The 9,734-nt window shown below is 44.6% G+C and overlaps 1 protein-coding gene across 1 annotated transcript in view; it reads right to left on the bottom strand.

Annotated features, from left to right (window-relative positions):
- Positions 1 to 1,429: 1,429 nt before the first annotated feature.
- The window catches only part of Cacna1e (calcium voltage-gated channel subunit alpha1 E), a 472,757-nt gene continuing 464,452 nt past the window's right edge, over positions 1,430 to 9,734 (bottom strand). Inside the window, 1 exon segment of the mRNA XM_036202180.1 lies at positions 1,430 to 9,676. Within this exon segment, the coding sequence (XP_036058073.1) occupies positions 9,134 to 9,676 (543 nt within the window). The 3' untranslated portion in view covers positions 1,430 to 9,133.

Genomic DNA, 9,734 nt, shown 5'->3' with positions numbered 1-9,734 from the left:
TCCCAGTATTTTGTGATTGTTTTGCTTTGGTTTGTTTTTAAGGTGAAGATCTCACTGTGCAGCCCAGACTAACCATAAATTTGAGGTCTTCTAGCCTCAGCCTCCTAAGTATTGGGAATAGAGGTATGCCTTGGAAGGCAATGCCATACCACATATAGATGCTTAAATATTTAAGGGACTTTGGTGTGGGAATTATCTTAGGTCTATAGCAAATGAACATGGTATGTAAGTCAAGTCAGGCTGTGATATTCCAGAATCAGTGTATGACATTAGGATATAGCATGTAAATATAACCACTGAGAAACTCAGATTATGGTATATACTTGAGACAAATTTAGAATAATTTCTATTTTTCTTTATATGTATTTCATAGTATCATTAGCCTCTGAAAGGATGTAGATTTGAGTTCTAGATTAGAAACGATTTGGGGAAAAAAATCACCAATTCCTATAACTTCTTCACAAATCTACTTTTGTTGAAGTAAACAGTGTTATGCCATACAACTATGATGAATTTGTTTCCAATTCAAATTGTGATTGAATCAATAGAAAAATATGATTGAAAAAAAAACAAGTTATTTATGAATGTGCAGACTTCCCATCCACCTTTTTGAAAGGTTTGACTATAAGAAAAATGTCTTACTAACCATGTATCTTAAGACTTATTAAAAGACCTTTGACCAAAATACAGAGATACATCCTGAAGTGCTGATTTCTGTGTAACCAAAAATAGAATTATTGCAACTTACATAGTACATTTAGGATCAGAAAAAGATGTTATCCCACAGAATGAGACAGACGGTTCTGCCTAAAATGGAGAATCAAACAGGCCTATGGACACAAGGCATGCTCTTCCCTAGGTTCATTCAGAAAGCTGCTGCACCTGAGTGAAGAGTGATGTAGGCTGAAGGAAAGACTAGACTGCATCTCCTGAGAGCCTTGAGGGAAAGTCAGCTCCCTCCTGAGGCTGGCAGCAAAGCAGGTATTCTGCTGTCTTTCTCCTTCCAAATGGAGGTTCCTTAGAGTTTTAAAGCCAGTGGCTCCATACAGTGACTGCTCTGCTAAATTCTTTCTGTAATAGAATAATCCCCTGACTAGAAACTTGATTCATTTTTTTTTTAATTATTTTCAGGGAATCAGTTTGTAGGCAATTCATTTCTTTTCTTCCAAGGCAAAGACCATTTTTAATAAAAAGAAAACTTTCCAGGAACATAATATCCTGGAAACTTTGAGGATATCTGGAAGTGCTCACAACTGGGCTAAATAGACCTTGAGTTGCCATGACTACTGACCCTCTTGTCCCACCTACCCACATCCTGGCCAGGCGTTGGTCGCATGACTACTTCGTCAGCAAAAGCAAAGACAAGTAAGGGAAACCAGGCCAATTAATTCTTTACAACAAGGTTTTATTTACTTTTCCTTGACCCCCCCAACAATAAAGTTGTTCATCTTTCTTTTATTTTTTAAATGATTTTCCTTTTGGATCCAAACGAGCATTTATATTACAGGATATCCACCTGATCAACATGCACTGCTGAATTCCATCATTAGGTGAGATGCACCGCTACTCTGGGTGGGCCAGCTTTGACTGCCATTCAATCACTGCAGGAGTGTCAGGCTGGAACACCCCGGTGGATGCTGCCTTTAAGGGGACATCTCATGAGTTTGACTCACATATGTTGGAGAATGTGGGTGGCAGCACTTTTTACAACCTGAGGCAGAGCACCCAATTTCCGTCTTGATCCCATTCTCCATGCTCATCTAAGATCAAATTAAGGCCTATCCTTGGGTCCCAAAGGTCAGAGAGGATGACCTGGACACCTGTCATCCTCTTCTCACAATGTTGGCCTTGGAGGTCAGTACCAGTGCACCTTGCCATTTGAAATCTACTCCTGATAAAACACCTCCTGTCCCAGACACGGCCTCCTTTCCCCTCCTATGGCACATATGCCACTAGGAACGGTAATGTACCCTCTCCAATACTGACATCACTATATGAGTTACTGAAGTCATGGGTTGTCTTCAGGATGATTTTTTCCTCATCTGTCCAGTCTGGAAGGGATGTTCAAGAATCTACTAATCCTGAGGATTCAAGCCAGTTTATCAAAAGCAACCCCTCTGAATCCAGTATCATTTCAGAGAGTTTACCCCAAATCTAAGTAAAAAGTAGCATCCAAAGTCAAATATCTTTAAACCTGTCCTCTTCTGGGACTCTTTCCTATCTTCCATATCAACTTTGTCTTTGTTCCATAGCGTGTCTCTCTCTGTACCCACTCATCCCAGGTATGAAATGTAAACATACTTGGTGCATTGAGTGTTTCTACTCTGCTGGTTTTTCTGGGTGAATTCCAAATCTTGGACTCAGTGTGAGTGGACTTGGACTGCCTTTTAAAGTCACTAAGAGGGAAGTTCCTCTGCAATTGCAGCACTTAGGGTGGCTTTGTAGAAATTTTGGATTGTTCACAAAACACCAGGATAGAAAAACACTGACTAAAGTTCAACCTGCAGGCTAAGTGTATGCCCCTATTGCAGCCATTAAAACACAATGCCTATGTTTTCACTAAACCCGCTGGGATCTGCTTAATGGTCTATAACTTCATATCAACTGTAACTAAGACCAGAACTACTGTGTTCTTTAATTGGCAGTTAGATTACATTATTTAGCCCTCATTTCATATTACCGTTATTTTAAAAATTGATTAATGGCACTTGGACACATTAAAGTGTTTTCCTTGCTCATCTCATAAATATCCTTGATAGACTTGCTTTAAGCATTGGTTCTTGGGCAATATAGGCCATTGCCCATGAGAAATCAGAATGCCAAAAAGAAAACAACTGAGTCAGCAAATCGGTCTAAGTCAGACATAGCAGGGGATGTCTTTGTCTTAGTTGGGGGGACATCATTTGAGGGAACCAAAGAGAAAATGGTGGAACTATCTGGTCCAAGTTCAAATGTTTTCTTCACAGAATATAAAGAGCAACCTATTCTTTTCTCTTGAAAACCTACAGTTAAAAGAGAGAGAGAGAAGATTCACTGAGATTTCTAATCCAGGCTAGGGAAGATGCCTGGGTGAAGGTGTTAGTTTGTGGTTGTATGCTCTCTGACTTGGGTGTCCACAAAGAGAAGATGACAATAGAAAGTTTACTGAATGAAAACTTGTCCTTCCTAATTAATGAAAATGGCTTGGATTTATAAAACAAAAAACAAAACAAAACAAAAACAACAACAACAACAAAAACTGAGTGCTAACATGAAAAGGAAATAGGAAAAATAGATGGCAAGAGTAATGTAAATCTTAGTCTTAGCCCCATTATGATGGAGGTTCCCTTAAAAAGATTAAATGCTGATAGAAAATGCCAAGATTTTCCCAAGTCCTTGGTGGGATATAATGAGTGAAGGGTTTTCCAAATTGACTTGAGAAGACATAAGTGCTTTATGCATTATTAACTTACAAGCACTTGACACACGCACAAACTGGCCAAGTATCAGAATTTCAATTTTCCTAACAAGGGAAAGAAAATAGATGCAATATCCTTGCTGAAGGCACAAATGAGTTGTGAAGCCTGGGTGGAACTTATTATCTTAGCTTCCTATGATCTTCATTTATCAAATTGCTATATTGTTTTAAAATTATCATCTTAGGAATACATTTTGTATTTATTAGTTGAAGATGTTCTGAAAAATTCTGTATCATATAATTTCCTTGACTTTGATTTGGTAGGGAAGGCAGTTTTTCATAAATGCAGGTTATATTTTTGGACCTTTGAAAGAGGAGAGGCAGAATATGCAGAGACAAGAGTCCAAGGCCACTTAACAAGACAGAGAGGTGGGGTCAGGAATAGAGATTGGAGAGGAGAGACAGTAACTTCAGATTTTTGACTCAATTATCATAGCATTAATTTGACAGAAATTATAGAAAAGAAGCAGATTCAGAACACTGCAAAACACAGATTTATCCTTCTTTGCTGTCTTAGAGTGGGCCTGTTACAAAATATGTAGACAAACTACCAAACAGATAAAAATAAGCATTAATCTCAATACTTCATTCTACTTTATCTACCCAACTTTTCAAAACTCCATAAACAATTACTTGAAGTTCAAGAATGTATTTACATAGTAATAGCATGGCTTATTACCAAGTCTCTTTTTGCATCTAGAAGGTCAGGACACTAACCCTCCAATACCTAACATGATAGGAGTGTGTGGGTATACAGAAACCTAATAAAAATAGAAGCACTTTCTGGTAAGGTCTACCCTATTAGGCTTTGCTGGGAGCCCCCATTAAAATGAGAAGACTTGAACTATGCTTAGAGATGCTTTCTAGGCCCTCGGGATAGGTTGGAACAATTTATGAATTTGTTATTCTTGGTGTGGTGTGACCTTTCTGGGAGACACACAACAAAATAGGCCAAATCAATTATGGGGGGAAAACACCAAAAAAGATTCAGGTAAAGGAAAAGATGGCTGTCAGAAAGCAAGTAGAATTTTTTTCAGACCCTTTCCCCCAATTAGTACAACTATGTACTATGGATACAGCTTGTGACAGATGACAAAATACTCCAGCAGTCTTTGGCCAGTGGAGAAAGCATCAGCATCTGCTCTGTTTGGGACAGAACTGGCAATGGTGTTCTGGATGGTTCAGAGAGGAAAAACTGCAAAAGACTACTGGTACAGACATGGGGCTTCCTAACATGGGCTGCCTTTGATCGCAGTCATGGAAAAATTAGGTCATACACCTAAGTTAATTTTGCTTGGCTTCTGTTAAAAGAAGGCTCTCTATGTAGGGATATTTAAAGAGCAGTCATCTGAACTGTATTCCTTAGGGGTTCTCGTCTAGTGTCAATCCATCATGGCCCACTTTCAAGGGGCCACCTGACCCTCTCTTCTTCCATGCTGCCTCAAAGTATTCCCCTGCTCCTCCTGGACAGCATGCAATGCTCTGGGGGCCAGGAGGGAAGGCCACATAGGCTGGCTAGGACAGAGAATCTTCCCTGAGGAATGGGCTGCTTTGCTTCACTAGCCTCTGGCATTGGGGCTGGTATTTCAAAACATAACAGGCGAGACGTTGTTGTAATAAAAATGCTGTGAAAGTTCTTTCAAGTCTCAGAAAATTTCCACATACCAGGGGACAATCAGATTCCTTTCTGTTGTCCACCTTTCCTTTTTACATAGAACTCTAACTTGAGCTGAAAAACCAAGTCCCCAACTTCTCCCTGCTCCACCCACCTAAATACTCTATCCAAAATAGAAACACACATTCCAGGCTTAAGAAAGAGATGTAATGAAAATTTGAGATTGACTATTTCAATCTTCTATGCCGAAGAGATATAATTTCCCTCTAGTGAGCTTTCTTTAAGTGCATGGATGTTGTGTGCACACTTTATGCTTCCTTTGAAATGGTCTGGTGAGGATCACCTGGTGAGGATTTATAACATTGCTTCATTAGGAGCATTCCCTGAAAGCATGGCAGGGACAGTAACTCCATCACATAAGCTTGGATTTAACCATCTCAGGATGTGTTAACATGCAGCAAAACAGAGTGGGATGGGGATACCAGAGAGCACTCCAATTTACACCACATCTGTGGTGGTGGATGTATGGATTGCAAGTAGAAAGGGGAAATGCTTACTGGAGGTTGGAATATTGGGTATCTTTGTGTGGGCCTCAGAGTGAAGGGAGGGACAAGTTCAGAACATCTGGAGTGTTAGCTTCAGGAAAACACATTTGGTACCCTCAGTATGGGGAACAAGCAGGAAGAAGCCCTGAAGTCTGCAGTAAAAATAGATTTCTCAGCTCTAAGTGTATAGTATACCTCCCTCCCCCTGGGAAACTGTCATCGTGGCTCATGTGGAGTCTGGTGGACACTAGAGTGTGCCATCCTGCCATGGGCAGGTGATTCCTGTCACACAGGGAACATAGCCTGAACTGCCTTACCATGTTGAAGCCTGCTATACCCTCCTGCAAATGGGAAGGAAGGGATGTGACAAGCTGTCTGGAACCTTAAGCAACAAGGCCTCCCCAAACACAAACCAAGTTCTACCACCTCCCTGCCTGACTTCATTTCTTCTTGTGATGTCCTTTTATCGCCCCTCTCTTGTTTTGAGGCAATGAGGACCAATGCTTTTGCAAGGGGGATTAGACATCTAACTAACAAATTCTGCAAGACAACTTTCTGCACCCAAATAATCATGCTATGTACCGGAAGATGCAAAGAGAACCATGGGCTCAGAAAGCAGCTTTCATATAGAGAAAGAGACAGACTCTGATACACGGGAGGAGAAGCCCTGGTCAGCTACAAGGGAGAAGGTTGGCATTCGAGTCTATTAAGAGGCAGTAGGAAATCAGAGGTTATGATAATGAGTTTGTGGCTTAACGCAAATTCTTTTATGTTCTGGTCTTAAAGGGTAAGTGTTGTCCAACGGAAGATGAATAAAGAAATATGTTTATAATCTCATCAGTGCTAGAAAAAAAAATGTGGTCAGTCAAGTGACCACATCTACAGTACTTTATAACTTTAAATGCTTCATCGTGTGTGTGTGTGTGTGTGTGTGTGTGTGTGTGTGTGTGTCTGTGTGTCTGTGTGTCTGTGTGTGTGTCTGTGTGTGTCTGTATGCACACGTACACACCTGCATGTGTGTTCAAGGAGTTCAGGAGTGTGGGAAGATTCAGGCATAGTAAATTTCATAATAATACTATTCTTTGCAGTCAACTTCCAGATCGGGTCACTATGCTGCCAGCCCACAGTTCTCCCACTACTGGGATGACAAGGACATATCTCTGCAAACGACTTTTTCCAAACACCATCCAACAGGCTTGCTGGCTCAGAATGGTCATCCTGTTGCAGGCTTTCCTCTAAGGAAAGCTGGGTGTCCAAGGTAGAGGAAAGCAATTTTGTGCACACAAAGAGGCCCATAGCAGCACTTTGGCATGAAATGAGGCTGAGCAGAGAAAACCTTTAGAACAACACCAGGCCCAGCATCAGTCTTACATAACGATCACATCTGTTAGGATCATGCTCATATTCTCAGCTGCCCCTGAGCACATGCGTGCTGAGAGGAAGAGGACAAGGAAGGTGGAGGAGGATCTGAGGGTTGGCAGGCCTTCTGTCTGCCTCGTTGGTCTCCTGTCCTGGGACCGCTTTGGTTTGGGGCTGACCATGGTTCATGAAGCTCCATTGATATTCAAAAGAGAAGATGAGACTGTGGCAGAGGACGGTTGCCACATGGGTAAACGTGGCTTCTCAGAGCTGATGCTATGTCTTATTTCTGTGTCAACCCAGGGTTAGGGACAATGGGGCAGAAGGATAGAAAGGAAACTTCATAGGAGAAGTTCCTGCTAAGATAAAGGACTGCTCCTACACAAGTCCCAAAGGACTCGGTCTAGGACGGAAGAGGATGAAGAGTTGATCCACTGAGCTTTCAGTGTGGTATCCTCAAGTCTCACTGGAGAGGGTCATGTGAAGAAGCTAGAGAGGGCAGTCCTGCCCAACACCCCACTCTGAGGTATCTGTTCACCTCTGATGATACTGGAGAGAGGCTTAAGGGGTGATGGGTCCCACAGAATGGAACTCTCTGCTGCATTGTTTATGGAAGTGACTGAGAAAGGGTCCTAGTTTCCCTCAATGTTTCTGTCTTGGGGGATTAGGGATGACTTAGAGGCCTGAGACTGTCTCTACCCATCTTTTATTCCAGGGAAGGGATGAAGCCCAGCCCTGGCCCAGGGAACATTCAGAGAAAAGTGGGAGCCCCTTCAGAGCCTATCTTACTAAAAGCAGCCCAGGTCAAAACTGAGGTATAGTTACTAATGATCCGTATCAACTGACCCCCCAAACACCAAACCAGCTAGCTACACAAGCTTTGGGCCCAAGGATTTCTCCTCACAAGGGGTCCTCAGGCTGACTTTCTTAGGGAGCATTCTCTTGTTTCAGTCATTCTCATCTTCAGAGAAGTCACTACACAGTAGCCTCCTTGGATATGTGTTCACTATCCCTTTTGGGGAGTGGCAGAGAACACTAAGCTGTCAATCCTTGGCCATTCTGGGCTGGGCTTAGCACTAGCCTTGCTGCTTGAGTGAGGCCTGCTGCCTCCAGCCCGCTGTGGTCACAGTCCTGTCACCAATGCGGAGTTCCTCCTATGCTTGTTGGAAAACTGAGTCTGCCTAGAGTCTCTTAGGTCTCCCCCTCCACCTTACCCCTACTGCTGGGGGGGGGGGTTCCCTCTGACTAGTATGTATAGGGCCAAGGCTGAGAACTTCACGGGGTTCCCACACTGTGGCTGAACCCTACTGGGGTTGGTACCCTGGCTATTGGAATTAATATTATCCTTACCAGAGCTACAGGCACCTTTGTGGGCCCCGGGGAACCTCTGTACCTAGAGCCTACCTACCACAGCACCTACTGTGTGGGTGACAGACGTCAGGGTCTACTACTGTACCCACCAGCACCTCCAGTTCTGTGTCTTTGGCCCTCACCTTCATGGTACGGGCTGCTGTGCTATGGCTTTTCTCACCCAGATCAGCCCTTGCTGCTGTTTTCACTGTACCTTGGGCCCTGCTGCTCTGGCCCTTCTCTCCCTCCCTCCCACCTCCCGTCAGTATCCAGTGCTCCTGACTTGACTTAGCGTGTGTCTCTTTGGGGGAAGCAAGCCCCAAGAAAATGCATGAGATGCGGCTGCAGTTGCCCTGGGGGCAGCCAAAGCGCAAGAGCTGATGTGGAGATTCTTCTACTGTCTCCACGCTTCACATGTTAAGATGCCGGGGAAGTCTTCCCAGTTGCTCGGGGCAATGAGCTTAGACACAGGCCAGCCAGATCCCGCTGCAGCTTATAGAAAAGTGGGAAGGGGCAAGGGAAGCCAAGCCACCTTCGCGTCCCTTCTCCCATGGGAATAACCCCCCACATCTCTGTATTTTCTTTCCCTAGCAAAGAGGCAGGGCTATGGCAGTGCCCATCTTGCAAAGGGAAATGACGCAAATTGGTGGGTGTGACTGGTTTTCCAGCTGTCTTTGACTTCCTCTTCTCTGAGGATGCATGGCGTCCTTCTCCCTCTTCCTCCCCCCCGGGCCGCACTGGCTTCCCAATTTGGTCTTGATTTTCTCCCTGTGAGAGAAGAGCATGCATCGGAGGGGATGGCAGCCTCTAGCACTTGTCATCTTCTTCCGTGTCACTCAGGAGGTCACTGACAGCTCCGCACATCATGCCGGGCCCAGGCCCCCCACGCCTCCGCCGCCGATAGTGCCCGTTAGGCATCTGCCAGCTGTGCCGCAGGGGTGGGGCAGAGCCAATGGTGTTGGAGCGGCCCAAGCTAGTAGCCACGGCTGCCTCAAAGGTGAGTGTCTCCTCCTCGCCACAGTCTGAGGCGTGGGAGTCTTCATGGAGGGCCAGATAGGGCTCGGAGATGTAGTGCTGTGGGGAAGAGTGCTGGCCCTGCTGGGGGTGCAAGGAGTTGGAAGACTCGGTCAGGCAAGCGCTGTTGCTCTCCAGGGCTTGAGAGGCCAGCGGGGATCCACCCTCACTGCCATCAGGAGGTGGAGAGATGCCGCCAGTGTGTCTCATCAGGGAGCTGTAGGAGAGGAGGGGCCGGGGCTTGGGTGGTACAGGCGGGAGCTGGCGACGACTTCGTCTTGGGGTGCTGGTGTCAGAGATGGAGGGTATGGAGCTCTCACTCAGGGAACCGGTGCCCTGTATCACAGGAGAAACATGACAGATTAGACTGGGCTTGGTGGCACCTCCACTTGGG

Source organism: Onychomys torridus, chromosome 11 (genome assembly GCF_903995425.1).
Source record: "Onychomys torridus chromosome 11, mOncTor1.1, whole genome shotgun sequence".
Lineage (NCBI taxonomy): Eukaryota > Metazoa > Chordata > Mammalia > Rodentia > Cricetidae > Onychomys > Onychomys torridus.
The sequence above is the reverse complement of the archived record's forward strand: the minus strand, read 5'-3'. Positions and strand labels throughout refer to the sequence as shown.